General features: G+C 35.6%; 1 protein-coding gene across 5 annotated transcripts; it reads left to right on the plus strand.

The window, feature by feature from the left end:
• Positions 1–976: 976 nt before the first annotated feature.
• On the plus strand, positions 977–22,237 carry LOC117210267 (protein phosphatase 1 regulatory subunit 3C-B). Of its 5 annotated transcripts, XM_033453131.1 has the most exons (6): positions 977–1,628; positions 11,766–12,017; positions 12,744–13,256; positions 13,645–14,172; positions 14,289–14,470; positions 17,114–22,237. In XM_033453131.1, exons 2-4 carry the CDS (start codon positions 11,772–11,774, stop codon positions 13,816–13,818), a joined length of 933 nt encoding a protein of 310 aa, XP_033309022.1. In that variant the 5' UTR covers positions 977–1,628; positions 11,766–11,771; the 3' UTR covers positions 13,819–14,172; positions 14,289–14,470; positions 17,114–22,237. The 5 variants fall into 5 exon arrangements, with proteins under 5 accessions (XP_033309022.1, XP_033308995.1, XP_033309032.1 ...); XM_033453104.1 differs by lacking the exon at positions 14,289–14,470; XM_033453141.1 differs by lacking the exon at positions 14,289–14,470 and having other exon boundaries at positions 19,104–22,237.
• Positions 22,238–23,564: the final 1,327 nt, after the last annotated feature.

Below are 23,564 nucleotides of genomic sequence, written 5' to 3' on the forward strand. Positions count from 1 at the left end.
GGTTTTTGGGTATTTATGACCTTTGCAATCAATCCTCTATTATAAAAGATGCCTTAAAGAAATTTAAATATGGCGGCCAAATAGTGAACTGGCTCTACTTTATAGAACCGAGAATCTTATCTAAAAGTAAACAGAACGTACTATGATAAACCAATTCCTTAATATGTATTATATTTTTGTCGTATATTTTTCTAAGTAATATAAGTGTTACATATATAAATATTTTTTCGCAACGCTAATTTCCGACTTTATTGTAACTTCAACTTCAAACAAAAGTATTATACGTACATATGTATATCACATAATTATCAAATCTAAAACTTTTCTATGATATTTCTATGATACAGAATAACAAAATCCGATTATATATTAGTTTTCTATAATTTACAACATTACATTTGAAGATATATTCTAAAAAATGATTGTACAAAAGAACACGTGAAGTTTTCGTTGGCAAGGTTTATAATACGATCGTAAAGGAAAGTTATTTTTAAGTAAAAATTTTAAGATATCAATTACAGTGATAAGAGAAGGGGATTAAATCTTTTTACCAATAGTTCCGAATTTGTTAACTTTGCTTACACTCCATAATTGAAAACGTATTGTGTATCATGCGAACGAAGGTATCACGTGTCTTGTGGGTCGGGACGCTATCTAATACATTTGGATATCATAAAGTGGAACAGTCACGCAGGATTTCTTGTTATCAAAATAACTTCCAAATTTTATTTTCAGAGAATATTTGGACGAGGTACGATAAAAGTTCAGGTAAAAACCGGTATTGCTCGATAATCGACATTGCTATCCCGCTCTACGAAGCAACTCTGTCACCCGGCAGCGTAAGAATGCAAGCACGTGGATTTAGGAGCGTTCTGATTCGTAGTTTCGTCGAAATCACGTGAAGGCCACGAGGCTGAGTCGGCGCATGCGCAGTGAGGGAACACCGGCTCGTCAGAGACGTGCCGTCGGATGACACTATGACACTCACGCCGCGCCGGTGCTTTCAGATTTTAGACTTGGGGGCAGTCGGAAAGTGTAGGTTAGATTGCGCGATTCGCGACCGTCACTACCGCTGTTAAAGGAACCTAATTATCCTCTTAAATCAACTTAAGTGTCCCAACTATTAATCTCACGGAAGTAAATCCGTAAGTGTCACCCCATACACATAACAAGAGAATTATGCGAAATTCGTGACATTCGAGAAGTTGGCACGAACGATGCACTGCATCGTTTTCGCCACGTGAAAATCTTTTTATCGTGCGTACGCTGGTAATTAGTATATACACATCCATTTGCATCTCGTGTAAATTTCGACACTTTGCGACTCACTTCTCCTGTTTGCGCTCGAAGAAACTAAATACCTAGCGAGACAAAAAAGTCTACCGTATTACGATGTGCTCATTTCACACGTTTTAAAGAGATCTATATATTGCGTTATACTTACGTCTCGAAGATCCTTTTGTCATTAACGATCTCAAAAAATAGACAATGTGACAATATCTGGGAAGAGTATATAGAAAATTGTGAAGTTCAAAAGAAGAACTGAGGCGTGAAAAATTAAGAGGACAATCTGGTTCTTTGGTTTCATTCCAATCTTAAGTAGTACTATTCTTCAGTCCAAAAAATACGTAAGTAGTATCTTCGTTATTCCATTATAATTTTTTACAATTTTTTTATTTCGCATTGTTGATAGCACAGTGTTTCATTTATAATTCAACACATTCACGACCATTGATTTTAGCAAAATCTTGAAGTATAAAACCATAAAATTTTGTAATTAAAAGAAGAGCAAAGATTTGAAAAGTTTTTCGGTATGTAACTATTATTAATTAAAGTCAATATAAGAAATTCTCCTTTCTTCAGAGTCACTAACAATTGACCCACATGAAAAACCATATAAAACCATAATACAATCAACGGTCGTTAATGTATTAACATGGATCAAATGGATCAAATAACAATTTGTATCAAATCATCTTCTATCTCCATTGAAAGAAAAACGTAAAAAGCACTCCTGTGTAACCTGCGGAATTAATTGATTCGTACCGCGGTCGATGCCACATGAGAATGGAAACATTCGGCTGCGCATTGACTACGATTTCTTATGTAACAGAAGCGCGTAGGATTATACAATTGATTATAATATGCAGCACTATGCAACTAGAAAATTTCGATAAAATTTGTTTGTAGTTGCGTTCTGTAATAGTAAGCACATAATAGTGTATTATCATTCGCGAGAAGCAAACCACTTTGTTTACAAACAAACTGTGAGATAACATTCGTTGGAAGTGCGTAATGAATGTCACGTAGAAAAGAGTTTATCTGGTTGGCATTATTATCTCGCTTATGTATCACATATATCACATATATCGCTCTAAATTTACCCATCAGAACCATATTAGATGCGCGAAATGTATGTACACTGCTCAGCGAAACACGTGCGCGTGATAATCGACCTGAAAAATTTCTGATATGCATTTGTATTTGCATTATACGTAGAAGAGACGAGAGCGCCAGAAAGCGCGATTACGGGTCTACATTTCAAAGAAATGCTTTTATCGTGTTAATAAAGAAAGGAAAGTGACACGACTGATTAGCGGTTATGGTTGGGAAGAACATTATTAGCAACGTTTATTGTTTAATGTCCGCCGTTTTGAATGACGCGAAAGAGGGATCGATTAACTGGCTCCTGACCTCACGACGACGGAAACAATAAATAAATATTGCTCGCGATTTTTATTCCACTGCTTTTTTTTTTATACATTACTGATTATAATTGTGTTTTTAATACTCGATTCCAGATTAGTTATTTCAAAAATCAAGTACTTTTAAAAAATACGAACTTTGACTCTATATCTGACTGACGCAGTGTATATTCTGTCAACCTAAACAGTGCTAATCAATTTAATGTTTATATTATGAGCTATTGTTCAAATTTTGTTCAATGTAATATTATACATATATTTATATACATTTTATCCTTGTTTTAAATTAAAAAACATCATTGTGAGGTGATTGGTAGGTGATAGTGCATTTAAGGAACTACTCTTGGTGTTTAACGAACAACAATTTATTAACAAACGATTTAATAGACAGAGTCAACAAATAACAATTAACAGATATGATCAACAAATAACTGGTAACAAAAACTAACAATTAACACCAAGGGTTCAATCGACGCGTTTGCTACGCAATGGTACTGTGGACTTATTTATTTCATGGCTCGAGACAGACTGTCCTTTTGTTCCAGATCGAACGGATCCTTCCCTTCGTTGCCCATCGATATCCCCACTAGCGTGCGTTCATTAGATGTACCGCGGCGGCTGGCGCGTGTATGCTCTTCCGAGAATTCGGCGGAAGAAGCGTAAGGATATCGATGGCACATTGGGCACGTCGGTGTTGCGCTTTGATGGCGTAGCGCTTTGTATCGCGAAGCTGTTGGAAAGTTCCGTGGCACGTGCTGCCACAATTGTATTAATTTTGAAAAATGAAAATGTCTTAAAACAATTTAAATATAATAACGTAACGAAAGTAGTGACTCGCAAGGATCGCGTTCGAGGTTTGTTAGCCGATTTCTTCTCGTAACCGGCTTGACTGCTCTCTTAAAATGCATTTTGTTCGTTTTTACGTACGCATGCCCGCGTGCTTAGTGCCCCCGCACCAAGTACTCGTGTTTTCCGGTCACTCGTCTCTCCTTGGACGCCTACCCGGGAGACAGTTGTATGAACACAAGACGAATTGTTTGCACGTATTATTCCCACGCGTATACCACGACACCATGCATTTCCGGAGAAAGTGGAGAGAAATGTTGCAATTTGTATCCACTGCCTTTTAACCAGTAAAAAACAAAAATCAGAAAATCGACAAAATTGTACTTATCATGCATTTTCCTCCTGTAATCTTCATACTGAAATCCGTTAAACGATTACATTGCATTATAGGTGATAATGAATAATAGAATTCCTGGTAACAGAATTATATATAGATATATCGAAAATAACCTCTATGCGAGATAGTTGTCTTCTTTTCATATTTTCAAAATGTAGGAATATGAACTTGTACGGTTGATAAGGTTGAGAGGAAGTAGTATGCACCGCGGTGAATGTACGATAGAGTTTGTCGCCCCTCTGATGCTTATGTAACACTTGATCGTTTTAAAAGCGTACGCTATTTACTTTTAGGAGTCAGGTTAGCGTAGGTGCTATTGTGTCACGTATTAACTTTACGTGTTCCCTTCTACTTTATATGTATTTAATGACGAAAGTATCTCGAATTGTGGTAGATCAGTGCTATTCTTTGAATATGATGTTTTTAAATTCGACATTAGTGTTACAAAATTAATTGTGCTATTTAGATGTTGAAATTCAGTTTTGAAGTGGAGTACCGGCTTGATAAGAAATACATCAGATTGCAGATGAAGATACTTACATATTTACGTACGCATTATTGTTGCATTACGTTATGTTATTTATGCATCGACATTATTGTATCAGTCTTTCACGGTTTATTGTTCCACATATAAATCAGCAAGAGTCAAAAGGCTATCTTCGCTTAAACGAATCTCAATGTTTCTCAAATATAATTGTATTCTAAACGTGGCATGACCTTATCGACCGTATAAATTTAGGTTTATTGTTGCCTTGTACGAATCTTAATCGTCAATCGTGATATCTTACACATCCCTAAATTTTACATGGTCCCTAAATTTTATCGATTAGGAAAGACAATGTGACCCAGTCGTCATACTTTGTGAGAATATCTGTACAATTTATCGCGCTATTCAATGACATTTGCTTTATCGATAAAATCGAATTCCTGGTGACTCTCGAAGGTACAATTGAAAAGAATTCAGATCGATGGTAAATCGATCATCGATCGATCGTGGACTATCATTCATCACAAGAGAATGTTACGCCGCGCGAATATAAAGAATAGCTAAACAAAACGTTGAAATAAATTTGTAATTTAAAAGTTTCAGAACTCAGGGATTTGAACATTCGAGAATTTACGAATTTAGAGATTTAAAAATCTGAGACTTTGATAATCCAGAATATCATCTATAATATATAATTCTAATTATCAAACTAAAAAATTTGACAATTCGAAAGTTTGAGGATTCAGAAAGCTGAAAAATTACGAACTCAAGCTATAAATAATTCTCGTTATAGATAACGCACGTGTATTCGAACTGTTCATGCCCAGCTAGCATTGGCGTCAGATCCAATTATCTCGGCACGCGGTTTTCCCTTTTTTTATCGTTATAGAAAAGCATCTCGCGAAATCTACGCGCGAGCATAACGTGCGCCTCTTCTTTATGGTTTCGGCCACTAAACTTTGTCCGGTAAAATTCCGTACTTGAGGGTGTACAGGCGGCAAGGATATGTCGGTTATCAGGCTGCTTCGAACCAGAAACGCGACGGTGATAACAGCCAGAGGACCGACCTCAACGGCGCCTTCGATCGCTGAAATATACCGATTCCCGAGAACTTTTGCGGTCTGAGAATCTCAGCGCTTTCAGCCAGTAGCTTGTAACAGATTAGTAGCGCCAATGATGAATTGGCTGATAAGATTTTTAGAAATACATACTCTTTAAGCACGCGGTCAGATCGTGGCCTAGATAGTAAAAACGCACGTGATGTTGTATGAAAGTTTTATGGACTATTTCATTATTCTAACTGTGTTTTACTAGTTTTTAGATTACCAAAAGACTCTCACGTGTCTATTTGTTTAATGTATTAAGTATTATTAAGTTTATTTTTTCATTTCTTAAATTATATTTTTCTTTTCTTCGCGGTCGTTAATATCCTGTGATCCTGACCTTGTCTGTCAATTTTTTTCCTGTTGTGTGATCGTAACGTCAGATGTGTGTTCTTTAATAAGAAATCGCTCAAGGATCAGTAGGATTAGCGCATATTTCTTTCTCAAGGCTGTTCTTTAATGATACACAGCCGTAACTCGTGATAGAAGCTGATGCTATAAAAAGAAGATATTCAAATTTTGCCAACTCTACCGATTTGTAGATACGGTTCTTGACTCCTTTTTTCCTCTCTCTCTCTCTCTCTTTTACTTGTATTATGTACACGTAAAGGTGAACCGGTTGCGAAGAATCCTTCCCTCCGATCGAATGTTTACATTTCGTAAAAGCAAACAATTCTTATAAATTCCTATCTTTAAAAGCGGCATCTTTTTTTTAATCAATTTATCGAATTCTCTTATGCACGAAAAAATTATTATGTTGACGAAAAACTTCATAACAAAAAGATAGGCCAAATATCGAATGTATTTTCAATAATAATCAGTTTTAGCAGTCTCTGTTTTTCTATATAGCTGTTGTCTCATTATCATAGGTCAGGCATTCTCAGAGATCCCATTCTCTGGAATCATTAAGGTTTCGCCATTGTACATTCTTTCCTCTTTTTCTTCCTCTCCCTTTCTTTCGCTCTCTATCTTTACGTATATTCAGGTCCACGTTATCGATCTATTGTGCAACGAGACGATTTGCATAATTGGCGCCGATATATTATTAAAAGGGTACACATGCAAATGTTAAAGTAACAAGTTGCTATCAACAGAAATTATTTGCTTACTCGATTGTTTCTCTCGTTATCAGCGTCGGTATTACTTTGCGTTAACGTAACGCTTGATGACACTATTAACATAGTTCTTAGGCTGGTATAAACATTTTGCACACAAATTAATTAGGCGGCTCGGTTAATTAACAGTCAAGTAAGTACGTTACAATGAAGTTGAATTAATGTCAAAGTTTTATCTGGCGAGCGTTAACTTGTTGCAGGCCGATAAACAGAATCATACAATGTTTTTCAAACAGTAGACATTTTTGCCTCGATATTCTATTAAATATATCGTTACAGCGTTAGAAGTCTCATGTTATTTCCGATTTTAATTCGTAGATACGTATTTTGATGCCATTTTGCTGAAACTGCAAACGTTTCATACGTTGTTTAACAATTTATTAATTAAGTAATTATATGCTGATTAATTATCTCATAAAAGGGTTTATCATTGGTCATGTTATCGGTGACCGATGTTTCTGACTTAATAATTTTATGAAATTCCTGTCTCCTATGATAAGTCAAGGACTCGTATACTTCCCAGCTTTATCGGATTAGTCGTAGTCTAATTCCACACGTGACTCACAATAACCCACGACCTTCTTTTATCTCTGCCGATTGATAGCAAATTAACAATAGAAGCGAGTTTCATTATAACTGAAACGATCGTATTGAAATACGTTACTTTTTGCATCGGCTGGCTCGTTAGATAACGTCCTCTCAATATAAATTCCGCGTAATCGTTCTCACAGAGGATTGAAAATAATATTTTATCAATATTAATGACTGAGAAACGTGTATGCCTTGCAGTGGTTCTTCGTTTGTTCTAACGACAATCTATATGTCGTTGCATCGTTAGTTCCTATGCAAAAGTATTTGTATAAACTCATTGGCAAATAATATATACATCTTTCATTTTAATATACTTTAAGTGGGATAAATACGGCTGGATCAATAACACATGCACAGTGCACTGTAGTTCAAAAGCAGCGCATTGGTAACCAATGACTACACATGAACAATTCGAGTTTCTTCAGATTAAATACGACACTAAATAAACACAACATGTAAAAAAGACATAGTTAAACATAGTTCAGGTTTCCTTTCGATCCATTAGACGGTTATTTTAAGCAATCGTTAGCCGGTGACCAAACGTCACAAGCTAAGATCATTTGTATACACACGTGTATCTAACAGCTAGCTTTCACGTAGCTCACCCTATAGACCGTTTACGACTATGTATTATTCGCTATACATTCATAGGTCGATAAAATAACTTCGTAGAGTCAATAGAACACCGTATTTTCCTTTTCCTCGAAAATGCATTTGAGTTTACATTAGTTGTCTTTTAGACTTTTCACTACAAGGTATATCATGATGTACTCGCGCGTGGTTCTCGCTAACTGACTTTTTGGCTGTATCATGTTCGATATAATAAATCGTTTCTCAGTTGGTAAATTATCGATGAGATAGATTTATAGATTATTGGTAAGATTTGATAACAAAATTATTACGAATGTCTAGTAAGACGTTAAAACGTTATCTGGTCAGTTACTGAAGGAGTTATATTTCCAAGAAATCGCGAACAATGGCTAGATAACGAAGCAGAATCTCAACCAGTTAACATAGTACCTACTGTATCATAGAAGTCAGACAATTGGACTTGTTCCAAGGGCGGAACACGTCTCGTTGCATGTAGCGTTTTGAAGATGCGCCACGCTAATTTTAATCGCGGTCTACCCGAAATAGCATTACGACTGCGCACTTTTCCTTCTCGAGACACGAAATGTGAACATACTTTATTCATGACAACACCATTCGTCCAAATTTACTGACCTTTTAATGCCATCCGATCGAACATGTCGAATTGCTATTTATATATAAAACCAGTTTAACGGTGTTTACCCCGATGGTAGGCACGGAATACTTATCAATGGTAGAAAAAAGGAATGTACATTCAAAATAGTCAAACTAAGAGACTGTCTGGACTGGGTTATGAGACGTTGCACGTAATTCGCTTATTACAATATAAACTCCCAACAGCGAATTATGAAATATTATAATGCGATGCATCGCCTCCAGCATAACTATCGATTATTATCTAGTCGAGCCTGTATTTTTCATCTACTTTTTCTTCTACAAAAATAGATGATTTTTTATCAATTCTGTATATTTCATCATTGAACGTATTGTTACTTCACGCAATTGTTACATCATTCTGTGATCTTTCACGTACTCCTTATAAACATTACTGATTTAACGCGTACGATTTTCTTTCATCATAAAAATATAAAGACCTATACAAGAGAAAGACACGACACGTAATCTTTTCCGTTTTCAATACGGGAGCATCGTTTTAATCCAATACCCTACCAAACAATTACATATTATCAAAAGGATCTTTTTATTACATTTCCTTGTAGCGTTCTCTTGCAAAATACTTACATCAAAAATATTGATCTCAAAAGTTATTAATCATCGCATTTTAGACATCATATTTCGTGTATACTTATCGATCTTCCCTGTAATCTTCATGTTTGTTGTCTGTGATGTTGTCTTCTATAAATCGATAATAGCATTTCATAGGTTTCAGATCTGCCACGAAAACATGTTGCGCCTCCAACGCGCATTTTTATGGATTTTTTCCTTAGTAGTCGGAATGGTAATTACGGAATTGGCGGTAATCGCCTCCAATCGGTATCGAAAATAGCGACGTGGTTCCCTAGTGTATCGAGGACACGCAAGTTTATCAGCGAGAATTAAGATTTTGCGCTTGAAAAATTCGTATCGCCATATTTCGGCTTCTATGTGATAAAGAAAACGAAGCAATCATTCTAATTAATTTGGACGTTTCTGTGTCATCAGGTTGAAATAAATAAAATACACGCGTACATAGTTAATTTTGATAAATGTATAATAAGATTAAACAGATAGATAGATACTTCATCGATCTAAAATTCGAGTCGATGTTTCCCGAAGATCAACCTCTTTTTACATCATTGTCGAAGTATCTCGAGTTTTCCAAAGTATCTAGATCTTTCGATGTATTACTTGAAGTAAAAGTATCGTATCGCGTCTCAGGATTGTTCAAATAGTTTCGCAAGCCACGATAACTGTAAATTACAAGAAATTCTATTTGTTCGAAAATTCTTACATAAACGGAGACTTTCGTCGTGTCGAGAGCATAGATCGCATGAAATCTAAATATGGAAAGTTTCTCGTCTAGCTGTTCGTACGCCGTACGAACTTTTTTTCTTAAATTAATCAGTTATCAGCAGAACAACAATTATTGTGCAACGATTTATAGGAGTTCGACACTCAATGACAACTGGAAATTTTATCCCGGAACATTGAAAATATATTGTTGTTTATATATTTGCGGCATAAGCCTTATATCGACGAAAAATAAAATAAAATTAAAAAATCATCATAACACGCACGTTGCAACCGTTGTAGAAAGTGTCGCCAAGTGGGGCATATACAGTAAATGAGATAAGAGATTGTCAGTCTTTTTTCTCCCTTCTTTTTCAAAGTTACTTTTCTTATACCACAGCGCTCGACCCTGGCGCCTCGTTAGCGTAATGATAAACAATGCTTAAGGAATGTATACTTTAACCTCGACCTTTTGTTATTTATGACGCCAGTGGACAATATTGTACGTCATATTGCGTTTAAATTATTTTCTTTTTATTTCAATTGCCAGTAATTCTTTGCTAGCACTTTCTTCGAATTAATCGTGGCTACGTAATATTTCTTAAAAAGATATTAGAAATTGCAATTATTGTTATTATTATTATTATTATTGTTGTTGTTATTGTTATTATTATTATTATTGATACTGCTAGAAATTAAACATATTCGTGAATGGAAGATATACGATAACCCTATTGTTGTGACATTTGGTAGAGATAGAGAAAATTTACCAGAAATAGAAATAGGAGACAAGACGCGATAAGTTTATATGGTTGAAACTCGAAACATCAGATTTACGACATTGCTATAACGCTTCTTAGTTGTGCGCGCGTACTTGCTTGGTTCCGGTCTGGTACGTGTCGAGTCTGGTTCGAGAGCGAGTCTCGAGGGACGAGAGAAGAGACTATTGCTACATTTAAAAGTCGTAATTCCACTCCAGGAGTAACATGACCACTATGTGTCTACCCTGTCGCGCAAAATACTCCACTGTGATGGAGTTGTATAAAATTTTCAGTCTGTGTTATTCTTTCGTATAGAAACAACTGAATTATCATATCTCGATTCCATTAATTAAGTATCAATAATAAAATAGCTGAGCTATTCAGCGAAAGCAAGGAATATCTTTGATGTTGCATCTGACTGACGGCTTTAATCGATCACCAACGCAAGTTTCGAATTCGAATTCTATAAATTATTCCATGACACGGTGATATTTCTTTCTCTCTTTTTTTTTTCTTTTTTTTGTAGAGTATTTTGCAAGACAAGATACAGTTTCGATAGGTAGGTGAACTTTGTTTCCTTTCTTCTATATCTTCCTCTAAGATTCGCTTACGTCTATCTGTAAATATTTGTCGAACAATTTCGGATTTAGACGAGATTGTCTGATAAATCATGACGCATGACGATTCACGTGATTCGAACACACGGTCTTGTAATATTGTTGGCGAAATTTTTGGCAGTGAACGGCGCACGTTCCTTGCTATTAAAGATTTGGCGATTTGATCATTCATGCAACACGAATTCCAGTTTCGACAGAGTGCTCGGCAAAAGCTTTCTGCGATGTGAAATTGGATCCCATTCTCCAACTCGCGACCGAAAAACTTTTCGATGAACGAATACGACAACGATCTTAATTTTCAAGTAATCTATTATCAGAGAGTGTTATATGCTAATTTAGAAAGTCGATATTAACACGTGCCGTGCATATTTAGATCGTAGATACCAAAGGGAAATTTTTAATAACGTGTTGTTAACGTTGAGTAAGAAATGGATGTAATTGTTATTTATGTGAAAATTTTCAGTAAACATTTTTGTATTTTACTTGAGCGAATATTCGGTAAAAATTTTGGCAGAAATAAATTTAAAAAGTTAGATCATTTAATTTATTTCATCTACTATCATGCAATGTGTTTGCGGATCAGGTCAATTAAAAATATTCTAAAAGATAATCCAAAGTAGAAAATATTTCAATATTCTAAAGAACAAACAATTCTTTTCCAGATCTAAATGTGTTCCATAGCGATGCCTGCTGAGCTACTTCTGGGGCATAGTCCTCCAGTGTACAGCTCGCTTCTGTACAGTCCCTTGGTAGCACCGACGATTGCCAGCAGATCGGTGCCACCTAGAATAAGGCCATGCTTGTCATCTGGTTCCTTGGCCATAGATAGCATTCGCAACAGCAACGATGGCGGTAGTAATAAGCAGAAGAAGAGGGTAGTGTTTGCCGATGATCGTGGCCGTCCTCTTACTCAGGTACTCGTTCTTAATTCCTATCTTGTACTAATTGTGAAAGGAAATAAAATAATCCTGTCTGTAACGCAAGCTTTACTTGACTTCCTACTTGTCTTTGAACTTTCTCGCGATATATTTTCTTGTCTTTTATATCTTTGCAAACCAATTATTTTCCAATTTTTATTAATATTATATATACAGGGTGGTTGGTAACTGGTGGTACAAGCGGAAAGGGGGTGAAAAAAAAATTTTTTTAATTTTTTTTTAATTTTTTTAAAAATCTATAGTGAGATCCGTTATAACGAGACGTGATAAAGTGCACGCGTATCGAGCGAAAATTCAAAGTCGATTTTCTCGAAAACAAAGCCTCAAACGAAAAATTTTTATTCTATATCTTCGACTTCTTTTTTCGCGTAGAATCACCCCCTCTCCGCTTGTACCAGCAGTTACCAACCACCCTGTATATAAAATATAATAGAGAAAATTTTAATAACCTAATTTTTAAAATATTTTTTTATACTATGAAACTTGTACACGGTCTCGTTTTGTTCATTCGACGTTAATAAAGCATTAATCAAATTTTATCTTCACGATTCGAGTGGCGGAAACTTAATAATTTAACTTTACTCCTTTAGTAATATTATTCATGTATATTACAGATTGTTTAGAAGATACAATATTTTATATTTTGGAAAATCTACGTGTCTGCTACTGATACTTCATGTGCTTCTGTTATGTGATTTTTAGGTTCGAGTGATGTCGGAGCCCAGCAACGTACCTCCTCTGTGGAGTACCACTTACCTGGCTGGACTAACTGGACGATTTTTAAATTCGAAAATTGAGAATGATCAATTTACAGAACTCGTGTCACCTTGGCAAGTAACTTTCCCCCAGCCAGCTAGCGATTACCTCGCCTTTCGCCAGAAACTTGATCAGGAGAATGTCAGCCTGGAAAACGTGATAGTGAAAGAAACAGATCAGTGTCTAGTGGGTACCATTAAGGTACGTAATCTAGCGTATGACAAGGAAGTCGTGGTCAGGGCGAGCAATGACTCCTGGAAGACACACGAGGACGTTCATTGCACCTACGTCGAACAACCTGGTTCGCCCGCGCTGATCTTATACGACACTTTCCGCTTTCGATTAACTCTACCGTTAAAATCGAATATGATAGAGTTCTGTGTACGATATCGTACAGATGGAAAGGAATACTGGGACAACAACGATGGAAAGAACTTCATCGTCCGCAAAAAATTGGAGGTATGTATATCTAATTTTTTAAATTTTTATAAAAATGTAAATCTACATTAGCGATCACAAGTATTAAGATACAACTTTCGCTTATTAGTAAATTCTAAAAAGTTTTATTTTATTTAGTACTTTACGTATGAAATAACAGATTCATAATAAAACAGATTCATAAAAACCATTCAATTTGTATGTTCTAAAACTTATAGCCAACAGTGTAGATTCCTTTCCTATGTCACTTATTATATTATTAATTACTTTATAACAAATATATGATTCAAGGCTATTAGAGAGTACATAGCTCGTATCACAACTATACCATAGTGCACTCTACTATGTAAACAGTACATGATCTACAGTAAACGAATATAGTATATAAAAAACACTTTGCACGTCGCAGCCACGAGCACCTGCCAAACGGTACGATATCCTGACGACAACCTGCGAGGGCTTCTCGAGCAACGGCATGCGAGACAGCATATCTCGAATCACAGACGCGACTAGGGTGAACGTGCGTACGTGGAGTGAGTTCGCGTCCTGGCAGCATCTCGCGAACGACGCTCCATACTGGTGAATTTTCGTCACTGGTCACAAACGATGTACGAAAGTCGTACGAATTCTTCCAGTCTGCTTGGTTTAATGATCACGAGACGCAGATCATGCGAGACGAGGGGGAAAAACGCATGTAACACACGTGACATACACTAAACGGTCGTACGAATTACGTGTCTATCTATATGAGAGCGCGTAGTATACACGAGCACCAGGAACAAGAGAACGGAGAAGAGAACAATGGTAAAAGGAGGGAAGCGATGGACTACAATTGAGATCAAATTGTGGAAGGACATGCTTGCATAGAAGGGAGAGAATCGGAGGTTGATAGCGCGGAACAAGCGAGAAAGGAGGCACTAGTCGCATTACATATATGGTAAGTTGATCTTGTACACCTTACTGTACATGTATAATGATTCTCCAACGATTTGTGTACGATATTTGACAAATTTTGCGAGTGAAAATTCTTTATTCGTGAATTTTCCTTAATAGGGAAGCAAGATCAGAAACACAGTCAGTTCTGTAAGCTCGAAATCTACTTGTTATTAATGAAGATACAGAAGATAGATAATAGACCAATTGATTAGCGATAAACAATAGATCGATTCATTGACAATTTATTAATACCAGAAGATAACGTGAAACTTTCGCAAAGTCACGTTGAGAGAACAAGTGTAAGATAACTTATAGAACTAGCAATACACGTGTACAGGTCACGCGCGTATTTTTATAAAGGCGTCCTTGCGTGTGTTTCGAAAGAGAATCGAAGGAGAAGGAAAGGGAAACGAGCGACAATGCCACTGGCCCCGCAATCAGCATAATTCTGCGATTCGAGCCGTGAATAGCGTGTCGGAGATCATTTCTAAAGCCTAAACTGTCTTGAAAATTTGTGAAGAATTAGCATGCCGCGTTAGCATGTATCTTTTCTCCGTCCTTGCACTCACAGCATATATACGCTTAAAACTTTCTCTCTATAAATAACAATCTGGCGTGGTGCGACGATAACAACCGCGACCGGCGAGTCGCCTGACTCTAATCGCCTTAACTAAAGGTTGTTACCACGCGTGACAAGATACATTCATTTCTTCGTCCTCGCTTCATTTCCTCTTCTTCTCGTTCGTTAAGTCAATTTTATACACGGTCACACCAGACTTATTCAAGATGGTATTAGATACTGGTGATAGTCATAGAAAATATATCAGTTTTCATAGTTAGAAGGGATACGAATATGTGTAAGTTAATGTTTCGAAGGAGTAGATCATAAAATAGTTACTAAATGCAATGGTACAATACAGTTACTCTGTGTACTAAATTATGAATATTTCTATGAACTAGCAATATTCTTTATTATAGTATTTTTTAAATAGATTCAGTATACATACTTGGTTATCTGAAATTTAGTGTAGGCAAATGTGAAAGTCCCTTTAAGTCGTAAGTTCCACAAGCGGAGGACACTTGCCTCGTCGAGTGCGAATGAACTTCTTTCAGGTCACACGAATTCAATCAAAGATACTGTTATCAACAAATTTGCCGCAGTTAATCCGTACTAATTTAAAAACATTGACCATAATTTAATGATCAAGTGTTAATTCGCCGTTTATTTTCTTACGCGTGTATAATCATTACGTAAATATGTATAACATCAAAGTCATAGGGTAAATACGAGCAAGCTCTTACACGCTCTACTTTATTGGTAAAGTTTTCCCATCAACGCCTTAATAGTACTCATAGTTCTTCCGTGTTCCTTTCTAAGTATTTCACCAAGGCGACAATTTAAGAGTGCCTTGGAACACTTTATACATTGCGAATTATTTCACGGTCAAAAGAATCGGCAGCCGAATCCTTGGCCTACTGCCAGCTGTCCGACAAAGGCGAACACATTCTACATACGTATTAGCATAAAGTAGTCTGTAACATTGGAAATATACCTCCCTGATTCATGTGAATCTTTCAAGTAGACTGGACGTAAACGCGAGACAAAATGTTGCTGTGTTCAACTTAGCCGGAGACCTGCAAGAAAACTTGCGAAATCTGAGCCCTGTTCCCGCATATTAACCTACTTCACTTTATAGTTAAATCGGTCCATAACGTCGAGTCGGTTTTTGCGAACAGGTGACGTCGAACAATAAATTAAAAGATCGTTACCGTTTCGCCAACGAATCAAAATAACCCAGTGACCACTATAAAAAAATTTAGTTCAAGGCTCGAAAGCAAAAACACGCGTTTCTTAAAATACTGTTAAAAATTCTAGCAACTATAAATTATTTGTTCTAAAAGCCGTCCCTCCATCTTTCCGTATTCGAATTTGCTCTTTAGGTACATACCTAAATACCTGTTAGGTTGTCCTAAAAGTTTCATCGACATTTCTTGTTTTATATCATTTTATCGAATTAAGTATGATCCATTTTGTTTCAATAGAAAAATGTTGTGCATTTATTATTCCCTTATAAAACGGAAGAAACTTTTGGGACAACCTAATACGATGTAAATGCAAGCTAATACACACTTGCACCGGTTGAGACGCGGTTGAAAAGTGGTGGCACAGGATCATATACCGTATCGGCTTCACGTTGCATTGTAGTCATGCCATACCACGCCTCGTAAGCTTTGTAAAAACTTTAAGACGTCTAGACGCGTGGGTTGACTGGATAATCTCGACCGAATTGTTGTTCGCACTACATTTACTTTTTCGAAGGCGTGCGTTTTTGCGAACGCGGTCGATACCTAATTTCAATATAGATATTTTACTATAAAAATCTCAATAGAAACTATAATTATTCAACAAGCCACTTGAAAAATTACGAGTAATTAAGCATGTACTCTGTCACGAATTTGTTACTTATCCGTCGAAAATGAACGATACAGATAAGGACATAATTCATTGATAATGCAACTTAATTACGTCACTGATAAATATTCCGACCTTTGTCATAACGGAGACATAACTACAAACATCTGCATATGCTCAAGTAAACAAAGCACTTAAATCATAAAGATTTATAAGGATTCTAAAAACAAACTCGGATATAAGCATTAAATTTGCCTGTTTTTGTATATCTACATACATTTGCAACGGAAAACACATTGCCTATCATATTTTTGTATCGCATTTGTCACATAAACAATATTATCGAAATCAACAAATTTATCCAATGTTTAAAGTCAGCAACGTAAGTCAGAGAAGCTAAAATAACAATCGTCATCGAGTGTCGCAGGCCTACCGTAGCGGTGACCTTTACACTGCATGACTCGTTGAACAATTCATTATGAAGCTAACAGTCTTGTTTGACTACAGTTCTTGTTTCCTCTCGTTTCAGATTGCAACGTGCAGAACAGACAATACATAGAAACACACAGAATAACCGTGCGAGAGAGACAATTCATAGGCTAAGTGTTTGCCGAACGTATTCGAAGATCAGGAATCAAGATATGATGGATGTTCGTTCCAAAGTTTCCCCAAGCTCTGTATCAATTTGGAGATCGTCAATACGTCTTCTTCACGATCGTCATCTTCCTTCTCCTCCTCTTCCTCTTTCCTGGAACTTGGCTACCATCAGCCGAGGATGTCCGTCAAGATAAGTTTCCACCTTCGAGTTGACCAAATCTCGCTGGTCTCGTCCGTTCCTCTTTCTCTCTTAGTAACCACTCCCTTTTCGCGTATCCTTTCTTATTTTCTCTCTAACTTTTTTCTGTATAATACTCTCGTTTCTTTGAACTCACATCAATTGTTGTACGAATTTACGAGATTCTTTTAATGAGGTTTTTCTCTTTAGTTGGGGTGAATCGAGGGGCTTTAAATAAATAACGCAAGATATAACGAAGAGCGTAGCTTAGAAAAAGGATGATAAGTTCTAAGAAATTAAAAAGACGAAACTAGATGCGCGCTTAGCGGTTTTGAATGGAATGGTGGTCACAATCGTGCGCGCTATCTTGAACAGTCGATACGCAATAGTTTTCTTATACTGTTTGTCTCGAAACTTCTATTCGAAATTAACGTTATTATTTTTCTGTGGAAAAGTTTCGATATCGCGTGATACGTTCCAGTCCTAACCGCTTAAAATGAGAAAGTAACTATGAAGAAATAGTAATTTGCGCGAGCGCAACTCCAAAGTTGACCAGTTCTAGATCGTTGTCATAGCATACGTAAGAGCGTAATTTCGAGAAAGAGAAAAAGATCAGTTGCTTCTTTTCTGATCCGGGAATAATATTTTTTCTTTATTGTTTGACCGGTGCTAGCTACTGTCTCTTTATCTCTACTCTCTTTTTTATTGGAACGATTCATGATAATAACTATAAAGAGACCAAAGTTACGCAACCTTGTTCGTATTAATCCTGTATTGCTTGTTATCGTTCGATAAATTGGTATCAGTTACCACGCGTATAGAATACTCTCGTAACGTGTCGCGCCTTCTGCACGACAAATTACCCAACGATTAGCACGTCGATACTCGTATATACTCTTTCCTTATAAAATATCTTTAATCCCATATACATATACGTTTTCGTGTAATTGTGTATATGTCTTTATATATCTATAGGTTCTTTTTTATCTTCTTGTACTTTTGTTGGGACGCTGTCGATATTCAATCGTACGTTTCACGAACATTTAAAGAATAATATCGCAAGCAAATTTTGTTTCAAGACACGAAACTCAATTAAAAAATTCTGATCTCGACAATTTTGTGATGTATGCGCCATTGCGAAAGCATAAATGCGTCCTTACAATTGGAATCGAAGCTGTTACTCGCGTATACGTGCATATATAAGTATAAGTACAGTTACAGAAAAAAAGGAAAGAATTCGTCTGGAGGCAATATACGGCTAAAGATATATTATTCCGTTCGTGTAGGTCTATGGCATGGTTTGATATCGAGAAAAACATGTATGTTCCATGAATCGCGTCCCGCATCAATGTTTCTTCACCTGGCTCTCAGAACGAATTCTTTTCGCGCACGTGTAACCTTACACTCAGCTACGAAATTCAATCTATATTCTTTCTTACTTTCTTCTCTATTATTTTTCATGAAGTACAAATCAATAGACTATATTATTATTATTACCGATACCATGATTGCTATCTCTACTATTAGGCACATATATCGTTATTACGATCGCATGACAAGAAACATATATACATATATATATATATACATCATATGCATGCCAACGTAACACATATACACTACGTACGACTGGTTCGTGCGTAGGAAAGAAAAACAAAACATAATTTGCAATCTTTTTGACTTTTATGCCCCAAGCATAACACCCAGAGAAACAAGTATTCAGGAAACGAGATTTTCTTTGCAGGGACGTCGTGTGGCATGATGATGACAGTACATCTTCTTCAGTTCGTGCGAAGAGACGGACTGCGGGATTGGACGATCGTGAAATCGCAAAGAGTGAGGCCGTCGAGTTTGTAGAATAACGTTGCGTGCAATTAGAAATACCTCTGACAAACTGGCAACTACTGGCTTTAATCCAACTTGCACGTGATGATCATCTTTTAGTCGATTTCTTCCTGGCTATCGACATCGGCCTGCCCCTTCCGCAGGACTGGACGGCCTCTTCGTTCTCGATATCGCCTTCCATATGGAGCACAATGGTGTCGGAGTGTTTTATTAGACATTATATATCAGATCTTGACAATGATTATTGTTCTTCAAACACATATTCTTCTGTTGTTTATCCTTTTCTCTTAACGTCGTTATAATATCCTCTTCACTTCTTCATGTATCTGGGTCGCGTGACTCTTTGAGGTTTTATCGTTTGCCATCGTATTAGGTCCTTAATATACACTTACAAGTTGTACCTTGTATTTTCTGATACATATATATATAGAGAGAGAGAGATTTTTTATATTTGTTAATTCTTCCTAGAGTTTTAAATGATTGGTTGTGAATGTATAGTATGAAACGATTCCTAAAGAGTCGGTGACTTCTTTGTGAACATTTTTCTCTTTTTTCTTTTTTTTTTATTAGTAACATAGTTAATGATCGATCTATAGGAGGGCAACCAGAAACGATGACTGGAGACGAATCTTCCGTATATGTGATATAAAAAAGAAAATCATGGATAGGATGCCATTGTAAAAATGTATGTTTGCAGATCTACTTGTGCCCAAAGTGTTCACTGACGAATCAATTCCTTTTTGTACTTAACTGATCGGTCACAAATTCGTCTTGTCTGATATGATACTCACTTTATTGACACGTTTTTTTTATTTTCTGTAAGCAGAAATTACGGCAAATAGGCTGCCAGCAAGTAAAATCCAGTAGAAAGGCAAGAACATCTCTTTTTTACTTTGTAATAAGAAGCAACTCTTCATAGCTCTCGACAATCTGTGTTTTATGCATATAAACAAAATTCACTACTTTTATTTAATCATTAAACTAGTATTTTGTTAATTCCAGTGAGGCAAAGGGAAAATTAAGCACAGACTACTTATACATTACTGTTCCTCGTTGTACCTGTAACCCCTCAAGAATTAGCCCCCTCCCTTAACTCTTCTTTTTGTACTATATCTTGTACTTGATTCATTCCAGATATTGTACATAAACGATTGCCAATTAATAAAAATTAAGTCACGGAAGAATATATCGAACGACTGAATATAGGAAAATCGATGAAGGTGAAGTTTTTTTTCACATATACATATAATATATAAATAATTATATGTTAAGTTTTATGCAGCTATATTAAATGGGATTAAACCAAGCAAAATACATTTACCAATACTCTACAGAGTGCAGTTAGAGCTTTTCCCGTTTTCTGTATATATATTTATTGAACGATCACTATATTATATATGTATGAATAGCAACACAGAGATAAAGCTCAGTGAGTTCGACGAACCGTGATGATACGCCGTGTTTAATTCGCGTTTAGTCCGATAGAGCTCAGAAGAATGTCGCGAGGATATCTCTGTCGCAATCAAATTGTATAGGCGTTTGCGTTTGCGTATTGCGTTCATATTTCATGAAAATTGCAACTTCTTTCATGGGAGCACTCTCATAGCCTGAGGTAATTTAAGCTCGTATAATTTTCTTTCATAAGCTGTCGGTACAAACGAATTCTGTTTCAGCGTTCGTGTACCTGATCTTCGAGTACTCCTGTGAAAGAACTTGAAGAAGTGTCCTTCGTCTACGTAAATAAGCTTTTATTGCTTAAATTCTTACCATAGTTAAAACTTCAAGTTGAGTTTTTAACTATGCTAGAAAGTTAATATTACGAAAAAGTATCCATGAATAAATAGAAAGTTCATGTTTCAACACGCTAATGCATTCGACCCACTAGATACATCAATTGCCAAGATATATATATATATATAAACCAGAGTTATCCTAGCAACATTACATTATAGTGTAATTAATTTATATTAAATATCGCGCATGCGGTTGTCCGTTTTTGATGAAAAGTGTATAGAACTGGTTAAAACTCGTTCTACCTACCGCACCATCTCAAAATTAGTTATATACACGTACATTATAAGGGAAATGATTAAGGAATGCATGCATGTGAAACACATACGCTGTAACATATAGAAAAAATGTACAATTTCCTCTTGAGAGCCGTAAGACTGATAACTTAACACGGATACACAGAGACTGTACATATAATAATTTTTGCAAGACACAGGTTTGAGTTTCGATACAATTTGCATTGCAGATATGCGATGCGCTTCTTGCAATCTATATATATATATATACACATAGATCCTATGTATACAAGCTGTTTGTTTTTCATGGATAACGCGTAAACCGGTTGGACGATAATTTTTTCGAAACTCTCCTCTCTGTCGCGGTAGATGTAGCGTTGAGTTCGCTTATGAAAATTTGTTCAAACTTTTATATATATATATATTATTCTTTTGCGTAGGAAACATATGAACACGATATAGTGTGCAGCGTATCATTATATATGTAATTATTTTCAAACGCTATATCACATTATATTGTTGTTTCGTTTCGTTTATATAGGATATATGTTCCTCTTTTAGTTTATTTTATTAATATTTGGTATTCGTAACTCGAAATTAGATTTTTATCGCGTATTGTTATTATTATGGTTATCGATTATTCGTCAATATTACTTTTATTATAAATGATTGATGCCGCGACTGCGCAAATTGACTATATGAAAAAATGGACATACTAGATTTTTTATTGTATAGCATAAGATGCTTTATATATACATATATATCAGATACTGAATTGTAAATATGCTATCGTGTTATGTATATGAATACACGATATTTAGAAATAAAATATTTTTAAGCCGGCATCGCTGCGTACTGTGAAATTTATTATTTGTATATTTCAGCTGAAAGAGAAATGTAATAGTAATTATATCCTCGAAATGGAAGGTACTATAAGCTAAATAGATAGCCGTGAAAAATTGTTATTTAATGATTTGTATTGGATTAAAATATACTGTAAAATTTACTATCGCTTCTTATTATTTTTCCCAATACTGATGTTTAGGAACGTATGGATACAAAAATAGAAGCAAAAATAAATTTTTTCGTGTAAATCAGACGATACGGCTTCTTTGGTTGACTATTTAAAATTGCTCACGAACAAAGCTGTCGATGATTAAAGATGACTTTCTCTGCGTAATCACAATGTTCTATTGTCATTGTTTTCCAGGTATCGTGTTTTATTTATGTTCATTCCCAGCTACTTGTTATGCATTATCGGTAGAGGCGTGCGAAAAAATATCGCTTAGGGTCGGATCGAGTTGTCAAAAATATTTTGTAATTTGATATTGTCGGGATTCCCGAGAATTTTGAGATTCTCGAGAAAGTCGGGTCCTCGACAATTTTAAAATTATATAGGCGAGAATATACAGCAAAAATAACAATGAAACATGTGTTAGATATAACATTTTATCATAAAATATAATTTGCTTTATAATTTTATAATTCTCAAGAATCCCGACAATCTAGAATTACGAGACACGTTTCCAGTATTTTCGGGTTCTCGCACAGCTCTAACTACCAATCATTTACTAATAAAATTATCATATTTCATTCCTACAAAAATATATTAAGTTCTATTATAAGAATTAGGTTTAGAAGAAAATAACTATCTTTTTATTTAAGAAAATAGTAGATCTATAAAATAAACAATTTGTGAATCCAAACGTCGAATTTTCTTCGGTTAGCAGATTAAGTATTATGTAACATATATTAAATATATATTAATGATAAAAGAATAATCCTTTATTAATATTACATTATATACAGCATTTTAGATATAGATTAGATTAGATTGGATTAACATCTTTTAATATTATTGCACTGAACACATTTGCGCCTTTTGTATATGTACATTTCCTATATTATTCGTAGTGTAATTATATCAGTAATGCACTTGTTTCAAATGTGTCGTCTGCAAAAGCAATTAAAACTGGACATAACACGCGCGATCACAGTTGCCTTCAAAGAATTTGCCACACGAGTTAAAAATGAAGAATGATTATTGCATTAGCGACGTACGACGCGTATATGATATTATGTCCCGCTCAAAATGATTCATTTTAATTACAAAGTTATGGATGAACCGGGTTACAATATCGACAATCGTCCTTTACCGATCATTCTTCCCAATCATCATAATTACATACATCTAGTGATAGAATATCATGGCACGATTAAATTAATTTTCAAAAGCCAATACGCAATAATAAAACCGACGTTTGTGCTTGTCAAACAGTATAGAACTATTTTGTTATTTCGCACGCTTCTCAGATATCCGAATTTTTAAACTG

The sequence above is a fragment of the Bombus bifarius genome, unplaced genomic scaffold (genome assembly GCF_011952205.1).
Source record: "Bombus bifarius isolate JDL3187 unplaced genomic scaffold, Bbif_JDL3187 scf7180000007968, whole genome shotgun sequence".
Taxonomy (NCBI): Eukaryota; Metazoa; Arthropoda; class Insecta; order Hymenoptera; family Apidae; genus Bombus; species Bombus bifarius.